This window comes from Musca vetustissima, unplaced genomic scaffold, assembly GCF_032173495.1.
Source record: "Musca vetustissima isolate MV318-11 ecotype Yass unplaced genomic scaffold, APGP_CSIRO_Mvet_v1 utg9169, whole genome shotgun sequence".
NCBI lineage: Eukaryota > Metazoa > Arthropoda > Insecta > Diptera > Muscidae > Musca > Musca vetustissima.
In genome coordinates this window covers 281,897-302,195 of record NW_026882708.1, presented here as the reverse complement: position 1 = coordinate 302,195, position 20,299 = coordinate 281,897, and the positions used below count along the sequence as shown (strand labels likewise).

The 20,299-nt window shown below is 30.5% G+C and overlaps 1 protein-coding gene across 1 annotated transcript in view; it reads left to right on the top strand.

Annotated features, from left to right (window-relative positions):
* Window positions 1-7,556, top strand: part of LOC133329344 (phosphatase Herzog) — a 115,106-nt gene extending 107,550 nt beyond the window's left edge. The window contains exons 2-5 of the mRNA XM_061537820.1: window positions 739-974; window positions 6,587-6,768; window positions 6,844-6,997; window positions 7,066-7,556. Coding sequence (XP_061393804.1) covers window positions 739-974; window positions 6,587-6,768; window positions 6,844-6,997; window positions 7,066-7,476 — 983 coding nt within the window. The 3' untranslated portion in view covers window positions 7,477-7,556. The remainder of the gene's footprint in view (window positions 1-738; window positions 975-6,586; window positions 6,769-6,843; window positions 6,998-7,065) is intronic.
* Window positions 7,557-20,299: the final 12,743 nt, after the last annotated feature.

Genomic DNA, 20,299 nt, shown 5'->3' with positions numbered 1-20,299 from the left:
AAATCCACGCCTTATATAGACCCCGAAAAAAATTATTTAAAAAATTCACGCCTTATATAGACCCCGAAAAAAATTATTTAAAAAATTCACGCCTTATATAGACCCCGAAAAAAATTATTAAAAAAATCCACGCCTTATATAGACCCCGAAAAAAATTATTTAAAAAATTCACGCCTTATATAGACCCCGAAAAAAATTATTTAAAAAATTCACGCCTTATATAGACCCCGAAAAAAATTATTTAAAAAATTCACGCCTTATATAGACCCCGAAAAAAATTATTTAAAAAATCCACGCCTTATATAGACCCCGAAAAAAATTATTTAAAAAATTCACGCCTTATATAGACCCCGAAAAAAATTATTTAAAAAATTCACGCCTTATATAGACCCCGAAAAAAATTATTTAAAAAATTCACGCCTTATATAGACCCCGAAAAAAAATTATTTAAAAAATTCACGCCTTATATAGACCCCGAAAAAAAATATTTAAAAAATCCCCACCTCTTATAGGCCTCGAAAAAATTAATTAAAAATCCACGCCTTATATAGACCCCGAAAAAATATTTAAAAAAATCCCCACCTCTTTTAGGCCTCGAAAAAATTAATTAAAAAATCCACGCCTTATATACAATTTGCGGGTTTTAAAATTTAAAGCATACTTTTAGGCTGCGTTTTTATATTTTTTTAATAATATTTATTAATCTCTTTTTGTAATTTTTCTTTTTCTCCTTCCCAGATGATGTCGAACGTCTAAAGCCCCAGAAACGCGGTTTCTTTCAATCGATTTTATGCTGCTGGCGTCGCAATCGTACAAAAACAAATCAAAATGGCACACCCATTGATGGTTCGACCACACCGCCACCATTACCGGACCAACAACGGTATCTCCTACCTCAGGTTAGGCACTCGGATATGCACAAAAAATGCATGGTCATCGATTTGGATGAGACATTAGTGCACAGTAGTTTTAAGGTAAGAGAACAGATATTTTTTTATTTATTATTTTTTTTTTTTTTTTTGAAAAAAAAATAATTTTAAAATTTAAAAAAAAAAATTGAAAAAAAAGTTTAATTTTTTTTGAAAGTTAATAAAAAAATAGAAATCTAAGTTTTTTATTGTATGAACAGGGATTTTTTAATTTATTTTTTTTGAAAAAAAAATTAAAAAAAAAATTGAAAAAAAGTTTAATTTTTTTTTTTTGAAAATTAATAAAAAAAATTAGAAATCGAAGTTTTTTGTTGTATGAAAAAAAATTGGACAAATTTTTTTTTAAATTAAAAAAAAATTTTGGATTTTTTTTTTTTAATTAAAGAAAAATTTAGAAAACGAAGTTTTTCTGTTGTATGAAAAAATATTTTTGGAGAATCTTACGCCTTTTTGATTATCCTCAAAATTAATTTTAAAAAATCAAGCTGCAGTTTTTTTCATCTATTTTTATCCTACCTCCGAACCCCCTCACTACCACTTACCTTCGTTAAATATCTATAAATATAAACACACACAATATTTCCAACTAATTTTCCACCTTCCCTCCCCACACACACGCACACATTCCTTGTTAGTGGTGGTGTTGGCATTTACTTGTCACTAATTTATCCTGCTATTACGTCCTTGTCAAGGCAACTCCGACCAACAACAACAACACGATTGTGTTCCTGATATAGTCTGCAAAGTTCAAAGCAATAAATTATTTGCTAAGACTAAAAATAGAATAAAGTTACCTAAACCATTTTCCAGTAAGGAAAGTAGTAAAGTCGGGCTGGGTCGACTATATGATACCCTTCAGCACTTTGGGTACATATGTACCCTTACAATTACATGTCAATGTTCCCTTGAAGGGATATACTCATATCAATCTGCAAACTATGAGAACGTTAATTTCATTCGGGCAGATTTAGAGAGTAAAATCGGAAGAATACGAATATGTATATGTTGGAGCTATATCGACATCTGAACCGATTTTCCCGAAACTTACCACACATCATTCTAAACTCAATTCAGTACGCCATGCCAAATTTCGTGGAAATCGAAGAATATATAGGGTCTTTTGTGCGCCATTTACATAAAATCGGACAAAAATATATATGGGAGCTATATCAAAATCTGAACCGATTTTCGCGAAATTTAACACACATCGTTCTAGACTCAATTCAGTACGCTGTGCCAAATTTCGTGCAAATCGAAGGATATATAGGGTCTTTTGTGCGCCATTTACCTTAAATCGGACGAAAATATATATGGGAGCTATATCTAAATCTGAACCGATCTTCACGAAATTTAACACACATTGTTCTAGGCTCGATTCAGTACGCCATGCCAAATTTCGTGCAAATCGAAGGATATATAGGGACTTTGGTGCACCATTTACATAAAATCGGACAAAAATATATATGGGAGCTATATCTAAATCTGAACCGATCTTCATGAAATTTAACACACATCATTCTAAACTCAATTCAGTACGCTTTGCCAAATTTCGTGAAAATCGAAGGATATATAGGGTCTTTTGTGCGCCATTTACATAAAATCGGACGAACATATATATGGGAGCTATATCTAAATCTGAACCGATTTTCGCGAAACTTAACACACATCACTCTAGACTTCATTCAGTACGCTCTGCCAAATTTCGTGCAAATCGAAGGATATATATGTACTTTGGTGCACCATTTACGTAAAATCGGACGAAAATATATGTGGGAGCTATATCTAAATCTGAACCAATCTTCACGGAATTTAACACACATTGTTCTAGACTTTATTAAGTACGCTATGCCAAATTTCGTTCAAATTGAAGAATATATATGGAATTTGGTGCACCATTTACCTTAAATCGGACAAAAATATATATGGGAGCTATATATAAATCTAAACCGATTTTTCCCAATTTCAATAGGGTTCGTCCTTGGGCCAAATAGATGAGCTGTGCCAAATTTCATCCAATTCGGATAATAAATGCGACCTGTTCATTGTTTACAATTTAACATGGACCGATGGAAAGACGGACGGACGACTTAAAAAGTGATTCTATGCATATTCTCAAAAGAAACCATGTGTCGATCTCGTTTCCTTTTGCCTGTTACAAACATCTGCAGAGTGGTGAAGGGTATAATAAAAGAAATTGTAAATATTTTGTTTTATTGTGATAGTTTCCCAACACTCCCCACCTTCCAAGGAATTGCTTCCATTATTCCACTCTTTCATTTTCGGCAATAGTCGTGAATCATGAAAATAGTTCGGGCTTTTTTATTGGGAACTTGTTTTTTTTTTTTATTTCCTGAATTCGTTTTCCTGCATTCCCATTAACAACAATTAATAGACCCAATGATGATGACTCATTTGTGGTGGTGGCTGTCACACTTGATAGGACAATGTAAGGTTTCATGTTGAGGAGGTCACAGAAAAAAATAAAAAAATTATTTAAAAAATCCACGCCTCGTATTGCTTTCTTACTTTACTTAGCTGCCTTGTGACAGAACTTTCCTTCCATAAGCGGAGCTTAGAAAAGATTTCCAGGCGCTTCGATCTTTTGCGCAGTTTTTCCAATTTGAAAAACCATTTTCGGCAATGTTGTCTTCGACTTGATCTTTCCAACGTATTCGTGGCCTTCCCCTTCTGCGTGAACCATCAGCTGGGTCGCTTTTATATGCCTTCTGGCCTTCTGGGCATCTTCATCCATCCTCTCACAACATGACCTAGCCAACGTAATCGCTGCAGCTCAATACCATACTAACAATGTCGATGTCCGGGAATAGCTAGTAGTACAACTCATGGTTCATTCGGCGGCGATATTCACCGTCAACGCAGATCGGCCCATAGATCTTTCGGAAAATTTTTCTCTCAAACACTTCAAGAGCTCCCTCATCTGCTCGCGCAAGTACCCATGCTTCCGATTCATATAAAAGCACGGGTAGAATCAGCGTCTTGTTAATTGTGAGTTTGGTCTGGCGGGAGGTGGCCTTGTTTCTAAACTGCTTACTTAGACCATAGTTGCATCTGTTGGCCATCACTATCCTTCTCCGAATTTCAAAACTGATGTCATTCGTTTTGTTTATGGCTGTACCAAGGTATATAAATTCTTTGACTACCTCGAAGCTGTAATTCTCAATTTCCACAATTGGTCCGAGTCTACTGGACGTCTTGCGCGTTGATACCATCAGTTTGGTCTTCTCGCCGTTTACTGCCAGACCCACTTTGGCAGACTCCTTATTAATTGGTTTAAAGGTGGTACCATTATGTCGATGTCATCGGCGTAGGCAAGTAACTGGTGTTGTTTGGTGTACAGAGTGCCATTTCTGTTCACTGTTGCCTCTCGTATGACCTTTTCCAGCAGGATGTTAAAAAGATCACACGACAAACTGTCACCTTGTCTGATTCCTCGTTCGGTATTAAAGGGCTGGGCGAGTGGTCCTTTCCGACTTTAAGTGCTGATCTTGTGCCAGTTAAAGTTATTCTGCATAGCCGAATTAATTTTGCAGGAATGCCAAACGCAGACATGGCTTTAAACACCTCTGAACGGATAGAGGGCTATCGAATGTGGCTTTATAGTCGACGAATAGGTGGTATGTGTCGATGTGTTTTTCATGGGTTTTTTCCAGAATTTGGCGTAGAGTGAAAATCTGGTCAATGGTGGATTTACCAGGTCTGAGGCCACATTGGTATGGTCCAATAATGTCATTGACCATTGGCTTCAGTCGTTCACACAGTACGCTGGATAGGACTTTATATGCGATGGGAAGGAGACTTATTGGCACATATCGTATTGTCTCCTTTGGTTCCAATCATTGGGCAGTCATTCCTCTAGCCAAATTGTACTAATTAGCTGGTGCATGCTCCTGACCAGCATCTGTCCAGCAGTCTTGAATAGTTCGACTGGTAACCCATCGGCTCCTGCTACTTTATTGTTCTTGAGCCGATTGATTGCTATTCTGACCTCATCTTGGCTAGGTAGTATGGACTCTATACCAACATCTATTATTGGTGCTGGAGTATCCTCTTCACCGCTACTATTTGATACCAGAAGTTTTTCAAAATGCTCGTTCCATATCCTCAGCACGCTGTCCTGTCACCAGGTTTCCTTCTTCATCTCTACAGGAGGATGTGCCTGCACCAAAGCCTTCGGTTTGGTTTTATACCCGTTGGTAGAATTTTCGGACTTCATTCTGACTCCTCGATACATCTCGATTTGCTAACGCTCACGTTTTTCTAGCTCTTTCTTCTTTTTTCTGAAAATACGTTTCTCCTTTTCCCGATATTTCTCCATCGCGTTACGTGTTGCTATTGTCTGCAGGGTTGGCCTATACGCTGCTTTTTTCACATCAGTAGCATTACGACACTCCTGATCGTATCATGGATTTCTTGATGATGGTTTGTAGGGAGTGGGCATTTCTCTGCCACTGTGCTTCTATACTATTATCGGGACAAGAGGTGATTTCGTCAAGCAGTTGGGTAAGTTGAGCGGAGTAGGCTTCCTGCTATCTGTTGTGTTTGCAGCTTTTCGACGACGAGTTTCCGTGTTACATTAGATCGCACCTATGCTGCTACATTAAGACGGGTGTGTACCTTGGCTGCCACAAGGTAAATGTCCTAATCGATATTCGTTCCTCGGATCGATCGAACGTCTAATACACTGGATAAATGCCTTCCGTTTATCACAACATGATCGATTTGATTTCTCGTTGTTCGATCGGAAGAAATCCATGTGGCCTTGTGTATATCGAGATGCTTGAATCTGGTGCTGCTAACTACCATGTTTTTTGCTGCCGCGTAGTCAATCAATCTCATGCCGTTGTCTGATGTTTCTTCATGGAGGCGGAATTTTTCGACGGTGGGGCCAAAGATATTTTCCCTTTCGATTTTTGCATTAAAATCTCCTAGCAGAATTTTTATGTCATGCCCAGGGCAGCGATCATATGCTGTTTCTAGGCACTCGTAAAATATTTTTTTGGGCTGCTCATCTTTGGTCGGAGCTTGGGCGCAAATAAGACTGCTATAGAAGAACTTCGTTTTTATGCGGATTATAGCAATTCGCTCATCTACTGGAGTGAATCTGGAGACGAGGTCTTCTATTCTCCTGTTACCTATAAATTCGCAGCCAAATTCATGTCTCGTTTCATGGCAGCTATAATACAGGGCGTAATCATCGGATTTACTTACGCCAGTCCCATTCCATCGCATTTCCTGTACTTTTTGAGTACATCCGCCAAAGCGAACACTGCACCTGTTCTGTACAATCTGCGCACGTTCCAAGTGCAGATTCGCAGATCGGGGTCCTTTATACGTTTGCGGGGGTCGTCAACATTAGGGGGTATGGCACCGCTGGGAGGTCAGTGTCCACAATTGAAATGAAAGAGGGACCAAGATAAGCCTGGACTTCGCCATGTTAAAGCCAATCAGAGCCGTTGCTTGGTATCTATCATCCCCTACGCCACCCCAGGCCTCATTTAGGCTCCGAAAAAAAATCATTTAAAAAATCATCGCCTCTCCAAAAAAATATTTAGACCTCCAAAAAAATTTATGTAAAAAAAAACCATGCCATTATTTTTTTATGATATTAATTTTTGTTTTTTTTTATTTCATTCCAGCCAATTCCAAATGCTGATTTTATTGTCCCAGTGGAAATTGATGGCACCATACATCAGGTGTATGTTCTGAAACGGCCCTATGTCGATGAATTCCTACGAAAAATGGGTGAACTCTATGAATGTGTATTATTTACAGCATCACTAGCCAAATATGCAGATCCCGTTGCCGATCTGTTAGATAAGTGAGTAGTCGGAATTTTTTTTACTAATTTTTTAAAATTTCCTAAATTAATAATTTTGTTTCTTTTTTTTTGCAGATGGAACGTTTTTCGTGCAAGACTGTTTAGGGAATCATGCGTTTATTACAGGGGTAATTATATTAAGGATCTAAATCGACTGGGACGTGATTTGCAGAAAATTGTTATTGTTGATAATTCACCGGCTAGTTATATCTTTCATCCAGACAATGCGGTAAGGCAGGAAAATATTTTTTTTAATTTGAAAAAAAATATTTATTTTTTTTAAATATTTTTTTCTAGGTTCCTGTTAAATCCTGGTTCGATGATGCCAGTGATTGTGAACTCTTGGAGCTGATACCACTATTTGAGAAGCTAAGCAAAGTCGATTCTGTATATAGTGTTTTGTGCAATTCAAATAATCCATTGAACAATCACAATCAGCAGCAGCAACAACAACAACAACATTCAATACAACAACAGAACCAACAACAAACAACGCCACAGCATCAACAGCAACCGCAGCAGCAGCAACAACAACAACAACAGACCATTACAGCAACAACAATCATAACTCAAGCTTCGACACTGTCAACACCAACAATACTGACGTCACAGCAACAGCAACAACAACAAAACCAACAACAACTGCAGCAGCAGCAACAACAAACCGGAAGTCCGCCCAATCATAGTGATTTAAATAATAAAACGTAACATCAGTGGGAATTAATGTTTATAAATATTTAATTATTTTTTTTACATATTATCAAAAAACAACAACAATATATATTATTCGTATATATATGAAAAAAAGATTAATTATTAATTTCATTTATATTTTGTTTACAAAAAAAAATCAAAATACATACATAACTTATATATAATGTTTATTATCCTCTTTTTTCTTCCTTTTGCTAAAAACAATAACAAAAAAAATCAATAATTACTATAATTTTATTATAATTTTTTATTTTATATATATCAAACGATTTTATTTATTATTTTTCCCCCTTCTCTCTCCCTTGTGTTTGTAAATTTATTATTATTTTGAAGTTCAAATTATTTTTTTTTTCTTCTTTCACTATATGTTTAAATTAATCAAAAAAAAAAAGGAAATGATTTCTTCAATTGTAAATTCTAATCTAAATTTGAGTTATGCTATGCAAATGTGTGTGTTTGTTTTATGTCTTCTTCTTATTTTTAACAAGAAAAAAAATATATAAAACAACAACAGAAAACAAACTAAATATGGCATATTATTTTTTATTCTGTACACTAAAACAAAGTCTGGGACCAAGAAGAAAAAAAAACGGACAAATTTGTAACCCCCCTTTTTTATACTCTTAATACTTATTATACAGATTTCTTTTATTCCGGGACCCATAGTGAAATTTGATATAGAATATTTTTTCCATTGACAGCATTTTGCTAAAATAAATTTTTGTAGGAGATTTTCGACAATTCGGAATTAACCTTAAAAATCAAAAAGAAATGAAATATGTTGTAAATTCAAATTTGGATGGACGCATTTTTGGGGATATGTATTACAGATATAGCTATCTTTTGTTCAGTGACCCCCATTGAAATTTGATGTAGAACAATTCCTTCATTGACACGAAACACCTAAAATAACGTTTTATGTGAAAATTTTGACAAATTCAAATTAACCTTAAAAAGGAAAAAATGACATTTGTAGAGTAAAATTAAATTTGGTCAGGTATCCTTATTTTAATAAATATGAGAGTTAGAGATTTCTTTTTTTCAGTAAACTCCATTGAAATTTAATGTAGAACAATTCCTCCTTTGATACCCAGGCTCTATAATGAAGTTTTGGGGAAAACATAGGCCAAATCGAACTTAACCTTTAAAAGTAAAAAATTAAATTCTCGTTGTAAAATTATATTTTGTTAGGTATTCTTATCTTAATAAATATGGGAGTTAGAGCTTTCTTTTGTTCAGTGAACTCCATTGAAATTTGATGTAGAACAATTCCTCCATTGACAACCAGCCTCTACAATGACGTTTTATGGGAAATTTAGGGCAAATTCAAATTAACCTTAAAATGTAAAAAAAGTTAATTCTTATTGTGAAATTATATTTGGTTAGATGTTCTTATTTTAATAAATGTGAAAGCTACAGCATTCTCTTGTTCAGTGACCCCTATTGAAATTTGATGTAGAACAATTCCTCCATTGACATCAAACCCCTACAATATAGTTTTGTGGGAAATTTTGATCAAATTCAAATTAACCTTAAAAAGAAAAAAAATGAAATTCTCATTGAAAAGTTCTTATTTGTTAGGAGTTCTTATTTTAATAAATATGAGAGCTACAGCCTTCTTTTGTTCGGAGACTCCCATTAAAATTTGATGAAGAACAATTCCTACATTGACACCAAGCCCCTACAATGAAGTTTTCTGGGAAATATAGGCCAAATCGAAATTAGCTTTTAGAACTAAAAAAAGAAATTTGTGTTGTAAAATTAAATTTTGTTAGGTATTCTTATTTTAATAAATATTGGAGCTACAGCGTTCGCTTGTTCGGAGACTCCCGTTAAAATTTGATTAAGAATAATTCCTCCATTGACATCAAACCCCTACAATATCGTTTTGTGGGAAATTTTGATCAAATTCAAATTAACCTTAAAAATTAAAAAAAATGAAATTCTAATTGCAAAGTTACTATTTTTAGGTGTTCGTATTTTAATAAATATGAGAGCTACAGATTTTTTATGTTCTATATCCAGTAATGAAATTCGATGAAGAACAATTTCTACATTGACATCAAACCCGTACAATAGCCTTTTGGGGGAAATTTTGCCCCAATTCCGATTAACCTTAAAAATGCAAAAAATGTATATTTTACTTTAATTATACAATTTTAAATTGGTATATTTTATTGATTTATATTAGAGATACACATTTATTTTCTTCAGACACCTCTATTAAAATTTAATGAAGAACAATTCCTGCATTAACACCAATCCCCTACAATAACGTTTTGTGGGAAATTTTGCCCAAATTCAAATTAACCTTAAAAAGTAACAAAATTACATTTCCATTGTAAAATTATTTATTTGTTATGTGAAATTATTTTCAAAAATATACAAGCTACAGATTTCTTATGTTCAGTGGCGTATAGTAAAATTTAGTTTAGAATATTTTTCTTCACATTAATGGAAACTGCCTAAATTGTCGTTTTGTGAGAGATATTGGCCAAATTCAACTTAACCTTAAAATTGACTAATTAAATAATTGTTCCTTATCAATTCAAATTTTGTTTAGCATTTTTTTTTTTTTTTTTTTGGTTATCTATTATACATACGGACTTTATTTGTTCACAGACCTGTACTAAAATTTTCTGAGGAATATATCTTTATTTAATACCAAGCCCCTACAATGCATTGTTGTGGGAGTTTTTGACCCAATTTTAAAATACCTTTAAATAAACCAATTTTATAACATATTCCACATACATCGCAATTTGATACAGCTATTTTCTTGATATTTATGCCACCTACAGATTTCATACATTCAGTGATTTATAGTGAATTTGTGTATAGAATATTTTTCTCATTGACAAAATATGCCTAAAACGAAGTTTTGTAGGAAATTTTGACCGAATTCAAATTAAACTTAAAAACCAAAAAAATATATTTTACTCCATATTTTCAATTTAAAATATGTATTTTTTTATTTATATTACACATACAGAATTTTTCTAAAATACAGAATGGTTTCTAAAATTTGATGTAGAATATTTTTCCCATTGAGACCTGCTTCGTGTTGTGAAGCATTATGGGAGATTTTGGCTAAATTGGAAATTAACTAAAAAATGATTTTGTTCACATGAGGCCAATTTGATATGGATATTTCCGCGATATTTATAGCTCCTAGGTATTACTCATACTCAGTGTCCTATACTGAAATTTGGTATAGAATAGTTCTCCTATTGGCATCTTCTGCCTAAGATGACTTTTTGTGGGAAATTTTGACCAAATTCAAATTAACCTCAAAAATAAAAAAATACAAAAATTTTCCATTGTAAGCCAAGGTTTTGATAGCAGGATGTTTCTTGACATGTATGCGAGCTACAGATTTCTTTTGTTCGGCGACTCATATCGAAATTTTTTGTAGAATATTTTTTACTTTGACATCTTCTGCCAAAAATCAGGTTTTATGGGGAAATTTGGGCCAAATTCAAATTAACCTTAAAAGGGAAAATCAAAAATATTTCTTTTTAAAAATATAAATTTCAATATTCTGATATTATTGATATCTATTAAAAATATTGATATATTTTGTTCTGTGACCCCTACTAAAATTTTCCGTAGAACATTTCCTTCATTAACACCAAGACCCTACAATGCAATATTATAGGAGATTTTGGCACAATTTGAAATGAAACTTTAAAAATATAAATTTTGTAGTTCTCTCACATAAACCCCAATTTTATACTGTTTTTTTTTTCTCGATATTTATAAAACCTAGAAATTTTTAATATTCAGTGACCTATTGTGAAATTTGGTATAGAATATTTTTCCCATCGGTATCATCAACCTAAAATGACGAATTGTACGAAAATATTCTCAAATTCAAACTAACCTAAAAAAGGCAACTGTAAATGATTAAATATTCAGAATTATCCAAAAAAAACTTTTTCCTAAATTCAAGGTTTTCAATTTTAATTACGAAATCATTTCTTGATAATTTAAACAATTTTGTTTTTTTTTAATTTTTATTAATTATGTTTATATAAATATAACTAAAAACAAATAATTTCATAAAAAATATACAACCATTAAGCTGTATGTAATATTATATATATGTATACATATTATATATACTGGTAAGGGAATATATATTAAAAAAATTAAAACAACAACAAAATCCCCCCTCTTTAACTTAAAAAGTGTAACAAAACTGATGTAACAAAGAGAAAATGAAAACTAAAACTCTTTAAAAAAATAATCTAAAAATAAAAAGCAAAAACTATATATTTGCAATAAATTAATAATAATGGAAATCCATAAAACAATAAATATATAAAAAAAAATATTATAATAAAATATTTATATATATTTTTTTAATAAAATGAAAACAAAAAAGAAAATAAAAAATAATAACAAAATAAAACTATTTTTAATACCAATCTTAATTATATATATACACTGGCAAGAAAAAAACAACAACAAAAAGCATTAACAAAAAATAACCTTAAACTTATATACAACAAAAAATAAATAAAAAATTACAAAAAAAAAATAAATCTCCCCAAATATTGAAATTTTATTATTCAACGTAACCCTGCTGCCCCCTAAACATATATTTATAACGAAAAAAATAATTATTTTTATTAAAAAAAATATTTTTTGACATTCATTTTAATATGTTTTTATTAATAATAATTGTGTTGTAAAATAATGTAAGTGTATGAGTGTTTTCTATTATTATTATATTTGGTAACCTTGTCTCTGCCCCTCAACCTCTTCCCCTCTTAGTAATTTCATTCTTATTTATAAATAAGTTTTAATTTTTTTAGTATATAAAAAAGTAATTTATATATTAAAATAATTTCATAACATATTTGTTTATTTTTATTATTAAATTGCAATAATAACAATATATAAATATATACAAATTTTATTTTGTAATTTTTTAATTTATAATTAACTAAAGAAAATTAAATTTTATGATTTAAGTTAAATATTCGCAACAACATCAAAAAATCAACACCAACCAGAAAAATCAATCAGAAAACGAAAATCAAAATGTTAATAAAGTTTTAATTTTTACCAACAAAATTTGTTTTTATTTTTTTAGTTATTATTTTATTTTAAGAAATTTATGTTTAAAAATCTCAATAATTTTTATAAAAATATTTGAATTCTTTTTAAGAAATTTGTAATATAATCAAAATAACGTTGTAAAGAAATATTAAGAATAATTTCTTGTCATAAGAGCAAATTTTAAAATTTGGATTTTATTCGCATCTATTAGAGATCGAGATTTATTTTGTATGAAAACCCCTACTAAAATTTTATGTAGAAATTATCTTTCATTAACACCAAGCCTCTAAAATGTGATTTTATAGGAAATTTTATACGAATTCGAATTAACCTCAAAAAATCGAACTATTTATTTCCCTTTAAAAATTCAAATGAAAATTGTCAAATTTTAACGGATATGTATTACAGATATAGATTTATTTTGTTTTGAGACCCCCATTGAAATATTATGTAGAAAATTTCCTTCACTGGTAACAAACCTCTACAATGAAGTTTTGTGCGAAATTTTAACCAATTTCAAATTAACCTAAAAAAATAGGCATATTTATTTCTTGTTAAAAAATTCAAATTTTAATTGATGGATTTTATTGATATGTACTACTGATACAGTTTTTTTTTTGTTCAGAGACCCCCATTGAAATTTGATGTAGAATATTTCCTTCATTGACACCAACCCCCTACAATGAGGTTTTATGCGGAATTTTGACCAAATTCAAAATAACCTCTAAAAGTAGTCTTTTTTATTTTTCATTAAAAGTTCAAAATTTCTTTGGCCTTTTTTATTGATGTTTATTAAAGATAGAGATTTTTTAGGTCAGGGACCCCAATTGAAATTCTTCGTAGAAAATTTCTTTCATTAGCATCATACCTCTAAAATGAGGTTTTGTGAGAAATTTTGACCAATTTTAAATTAACCTTAAAAATTTTAATCAAATATTTTCTCATTATAAATATAAATTTCAATATGCGGATTTTATTGATATCGATTAAATATTGAGATTTATTTTATTCAGTGATCCCCACTAAAATGTTCTGTAGTAAATTTCTTTCTTTTACACCAAGACCCTACAGTGAGGTTTTGTGGGAAATGTTGACCAATTTCAAATTAACATTAAAATATGAAATTAAAAATATTTATCTCTATATACACACATTTTAAAGGGAGAATTATAATGATACCGATTAAAAATGGAGATTTATTTTGTTCTGTGACCCCTACCAAAATGTTCTGTAGAAAATTTCTTTCATTGACACCAAGACCCTACAGTGAGGTTTTGTGGTGAATTTTGGCCAAAATCAAAATAACCTTAAAATATAAAATCAAAAATAATTCTCGTTATATACACATATTTTAAAGGGAGGATTATACGATGTCGATTAAAAATTGAGATTTATTTTGTTCAGTGACCCCTACTAAAATTTTCTGTAGAAAAGTTCTTTCTTTTACACCAAGAACCTACAGTGAGATTTTGTGGGAAATTTTGACGAAATTCAAATAACCCTTAAAATATGAAATTATTAATAGTTCTCTTTATATACACATATTTTAAAGGGAGGATTGTACTGATATCGATTAAAAATGGAGATTTATTTTGTTCCGAGACCCCCACTGAAATGTTCCGTAGAAAATTTCTTTCATTGACTCCAACCCTCTATAACGAGATTTTGTGGTAAATTTTGACCAAATTCAAATTAACCTTAAAAAAGGAAATAAAATATATTTCTCTTTAAAAATCTAAATTACATATGTGGATTTTAATGATTCCGATTAAAAATGGAGATTTATTTTGTTCTGTGACCCCAACTAAAATTTTCTGTAGAATATTTTTTTCATTATCACCAACCCTCTACAATGAGGTTTTGTGAGAAATTTTGACCAAATTCAAATTAACCTAAAAATATAAAATCAAAAATATTTATATTTAAGAAATCGAAATTTCAATATGCGAATTTTATTGATATCGATTGAAAATTTAGAATTATTTTGTTCTGTGACCCCCACTAAAATTTTCTGTACAATATTTTCTCCATTGGCTATTGGACCCTAAAATGCACTATTGTGGAAGATTTTTTCACAATTCGAAATTAACCTTTAAAAAATAGGAATTTATAGCTTTCTCCAACTAAATCGAATTTGATAGGGATCTTTTATCTATATTTATAACTCCATGTGACTTCTTATGTTCGAAGACCCATAGTGAAATTTTGTATAGAATATTTTTCTCATTGACTGGATTTGCGTAAAATGACGTTTTGTGTTCAAAATGTGCTTAAATTCAAAATAACCTTAACAAATTTGAATTTGTTTTAGTTTTATTAAAAATTTTTATTTCTTCCCAAACTGTTTAGTGGATATTTGTGGTCCAAGGCACCAACAAAAAAACAGAATTTCAAATAAAAGCTTTATAGCTTAACGTGCTTTACATATACTTTTTTCAAAAAATATATATACAATAAATCACTTGCAACCATTTAAAAACCAGAACCAAGCTTAATTTAATAAAAAAAAACATATAAATAGCCTCTATATATAGATAAGACTTATATATACATGTATATGACAAACACAAAAAACAAAACGAAACAAACTATTTTTGCTATATATAAAAATAATAAAAAAAAGAAACTACCAAAACAAATATTTTATATTAAAAAAAAGCCCACCTAACAACAAAAAAATTAAAATAAAATATTTTTTAAACAAAAAACAATATATAAAAATGCTAATAAACAAATAAAAATATGGCAGTCGCGGTATTGCCGACAGATATGTACCCTTAGCCTATGTGGTTTTCAGAAGTCAGAAAAAAAATCATTTCCACGTAAATTTTTGACCATTTTGTGGGGGAAGTACCCGAAGCAGGGGTCCGATGGACCCAATTTTCGGATATAATATATAGTTGGTAAAAATATGGCGATGTGCAAAGTTTGAATAAAATCGGATAGTCCATTTGCGTGAAATCAAAAATTTATTTTCAGCAAAATTTTGACCATTTTGTGTGGGAGGTACCAGAAGAAGTGGACCGATGGGTCCCATCTTTGGACATGATCTAGATTTGGTAAAAATATTACATTGTATAAAATTTGGGTCAAATCGGACATTCCATACAATTGTTATTGGATTAACAAAATTTCAAAATTTTGACCATTTTGTGTGGGAGGTACCTGAAGAAGTGGACCGAAGGGTCCTATCTTTGGACTTGATGTAGGGTTGATTAAAGTATTACGATGTGCTAAGTTTGATTCAAAACGGTCAGTCCGTTCGCATAATATTCGAAAATTATGTTTCAACAGAATTTTGACCATTTGTGTGGGAGATACCCGAAGGAGTTAACCGGTGGGTCTCATCTTCGGACCTGATTTAGAGTTCATAAAAATAAGATGATGTGCAGAGTTTGGGTTCAATTCGGATATTCCATACAATTGTTATTCGATACACAATTTTTCAAAATTTTGAGAATTTTGTGCGAAAGGTACCCGAAGGAGTGGACCGATTGGTCCTATCTTCGAATTTGATATAGGGTAGGTAAAAATACGACGATCTGCAAAGTTTTTTGCTCAATTCGAACATTTCATTCGCTTAATATTGGATTTATAAAAATTTGAAATTTTTGACACTTTGTGGGGGAGGTACCCCAAGGAGTGGACCGATGGGCCCTATCTCCGTTCATAGTCTAGGTTTGGTAAGAATATGACGATGTGCAAAGTTTGGATCAAATCGGATATTCCGTACGATTGTTATAGGATTAACAAATTTTTAAAATTCCGACCATTTTGTGTGGGAGGTACCCGAAGAAGTGGTCCAAGGGGTCAAATCTTCGGTCATAATCGAGGATTGGTAAAAATACGATGATGTGCAAAGTTTGGATCACATCGGACATTCCATACGATATTTATTGAATTAACAAATTTTCAAAATTCCGACCATTTTGTGTGGGATGTACCCGAAGGAGTGGTCCAATGGGTCCCATCTTCGGTCACAATCTAGGATTGGAAAAAATACGATGATGTGCAATGTTTGGATCACATCGGACATTCCGTCCAATTTTTATTGAATTAGAAATTTTCAAAATTCCGACCATGTTGTGTGGGAGGTACCCGAAGGAGTGGTCCAATGGGTCCCATTTTCCAAATATATACTGATATAATGAAAATATTACAATTTGCAAAATTTGATTCCAAATGGCCAGTCCGTTCCCGAGATATTCAAAAATCAATTTACCGCAAAATTTCAACTATTTTGTGTGGGAGGTACCCCAAGGAGTGCACCAATGGATCCCACCGTCCAACTTCAATTAGTGTTTCGAAGAAATATTACGATGTACAAAATTTGAATAAAATCGGTTACTCCCTTCCGAAGTTATCGAACGTTTCACATAATGCTAATTTACGCTTATATAACATACGGTTATATATGTATTGTCGGTATGTAATAAAACTTCAAAATTTCATCTAACCATTGATGTAAATTTTTTGAAAATCGGTTTAGTAGTTGCTGAGTTATTTGCATTTGAACTGAACCATGTTCCGAAACGCACTCTACTGTTCGATACTGGGCGCCTGGTAACTGAAAATGAAAAATCACACAAAAATGCTGTTTTACAAAGAGGCAAAATTTTTCTTTCATTCATTCTACGTTGTATGTGTATATGTGGTGTATGCATGTCATGTTATGATTACATTACATGAGTTCAGAAAATTATAGCATACTTTTAGGCGAACACAGAGTTTGATTTTAAAAATGGATAGATGAATTCAAATGCAAATAACTCAGCAACTACTTAACCGATTTGGATGAAATTTACAGCAATGGATAGAGGGAATTCCAAAGTTTTATTACATATTGCATTCTCATATATAAACCCGTGTTATATAAGCGGAAATTAACATTATATGAACGCTCAAAAATCTTTTAAAATAATCGACTCGTTCTTTATTTTTTTAATGTGGACAAAGTAGACAATAAATTTGGTCGATTTTCAGCAAATTTTAGTCTAGAATAATGTATCCTGTTTTTGATCATGGGATCTAAAACCAATGCTCATTGGCCACAAGGCTGAGGGTAGATATATAAATCTTGGTCTGCAAATATTCACTAAACTCTTTTTATTTTTTTTTTTTAATTTCCCCCTTCCTATTTCACCTCTATTAATTAATTAATTTATGTAAAAAATACACACTCGAAGGGAAAAAATTTAACGTTTTAAACGTTAAATTTATTTTTTATTATAATGTTCTTTTAATAAAACAAAATAAATGCAATAAAAAATTTATATTTAAAAAAAAAACAAATAATGCTGCATTAAAATGTGTATGAATTCCCCCCAAACAAAAAAAACGTATATATCATAGGCTTAATATACACACTATATCTCTTATACGGTTAAGTAAATGAAACAACAAAACAAAAACCAACTATACATTTCTCTAAATAAGATTAATTTTTTTAAATGTAACATTTTTTTAGGTTTGGCTTTAATAAAAAACAAATAAAAAATATTTATAAAAAAGAAGAACCCTGAAAAAAGAAGAATTTTTTTATAAAATATATAAGCAAACTAAATAAACAAAATAAAAACAAAAACATATTTGTGTACTTGTAATAACTATAAATATAAAACCAAAACAAAACAAAAAACAACAAAATATAAATAAAAAACTACTGCAAAAAATCAACCAAAAAAACAAATTGTTTTATTTCTTGTTATGAGGATTTTTTTGCGGATACATATGTGCCGCTACAGATTTCTTTTGTTCGGCGACTTATACTGAAATTGGATATAGAAGATTTTTTCCATTTGGGAAGATTTTCCTAAATTGAAGATTTTGTGGAAAAAATTAACCAAAATCAAAATAACCTCAAAATATAATATAATAATTTCTCGTTTTAAATGCAAATTTTGAAATGTGAATTTCTTTGATTTTTACTAAAGATAGAGATTTATAGTGTTCAGTGACCCCCAGTAAAATTTGATGTAGAATATTTCTTTCATTGACACCAAGGCTCTGCAGTGAGGTTTTGTGGAAAATTTTGACCAAATTCAAATTAACCTCAAAATTTTAAATCAAATATTTTATCTTTTTAAATGCACATTTCTAAATGCGGATTTCGTTCATATCCAATAAAGATAGAGCTAAATTTTGTTCAGTGACCCTCTGTAAAATTTTCTGTGGAATATTTTTTTCATTGACACCAAGGCTCTACAATGAGGTTTTGTGGGAAAATTCAACCAAATTCAAATTAACCTCAAAAATGTAAATCAAATAATTTCTCTTAATAAATGCACATTTCTAAAAGCGGATTTCGTTCATATCTAATAAAGATAGAGAATAATTTTGTTTAGTGACCCCAGGTAAAATTTTCCTTAGAATATTTCCTTCATTGACACCAAAGCTCTAGAATGAGCTTTAGCTTGAAATTTTGACCAAATTCAAATTAACCTCAAAAAGTCGACTGTATGTATTTCTCTTTATAGTAGTCAATTTTGCTCAATGGATTTTATTGAAATTTATTGCCGTTATAGATTTCTTATATTCAGAGACCTCTGCTAAAATTTAGTATAGAATATTTTTCCCATTAACACTTTTTGTCTAAATCGACATTTTCTGCGAATTTTTGATCAAATTCAAATTAACCTCAAAAAGTCGACTGTATGTATTTCTCTTTAATATAGTCAAATTTGATTAATGTATTTTAATGAAATGTATTGAAATTACAAATTTTTTATGTTCAGTGACCTCTGCTAAAATTTAGTATAGAACATTTTTCTCATTAACACTTTTTGTCTAAATCGACATTTTCTGAGAATTTTTGATCAAATTCAATTTAACCTCAAACAGTCGACTATATGTATTACTCTTTAAAATAGTCAATTTTGATTAATGGATTTTAATGAAATGTATTGAAATTACAAATTTGGTATGTTCAGTGACCTCTGCTAAAATTTGGTATAGAATATTTTTCCCATTGACACTTTTTGCCTAAATCGACATTTTCTGCGAATTTTTGATCAAATTCAAATTAACCTCAAAAAGTCGACTGTATGTATTTCTCTTTATAATAATCAATTTTGCTAAATAGATTTTATGGAAATGTATTGAAGTTACAAATTTTTTTGTTCGGAGACCTCCCTTCAAATTTGATGTAGATTATAGCCTTCATTGACGCCAAACCGCTACAATGAAGTTTTGTAGGGAATTTTGATCTAATTCAAATTAACCTTAAATTTTTTATAATATTTTATATCCCAAATAAAAAGTGGTTATATTTTAAATTTTTAATGGAATTGTTTTTTTATTTTATTATTGTTGTTCTCATTATTATTTTTGTTCTTTGTTTCGTATGTTTGTTTTGTTGTTTTTCTTTTTTTAATAATATTTTTAAGTAATTTCTTTGGATTTGTTTTTTTTTTCTTTATTCCAGCGTTTAAATTATTTCGAATTATCTGTGCTGTATTTTTTTTTTTAATATATAGCAATACGGTTTTGCTGCAGTGCCATAAAGCCAATTTGATTTGTTTTGTATGATTGTTGATTTTTAAATGTAGATATTACAAAAAGAAAAATTTATCGAAAAAACATTTTTTTTTTGTTTTGCAATTATTAAAGATTGGGTTTTGCTTTTTTGTTGTAATCGAATTAGTTAATGACACTTTATAATTTATATTTATATGTATATATATATAGATATATTTATATAAATGAAAAGTCTATTGTTTATAATTAGCCTTAAAATAATTAAAAAAAAACA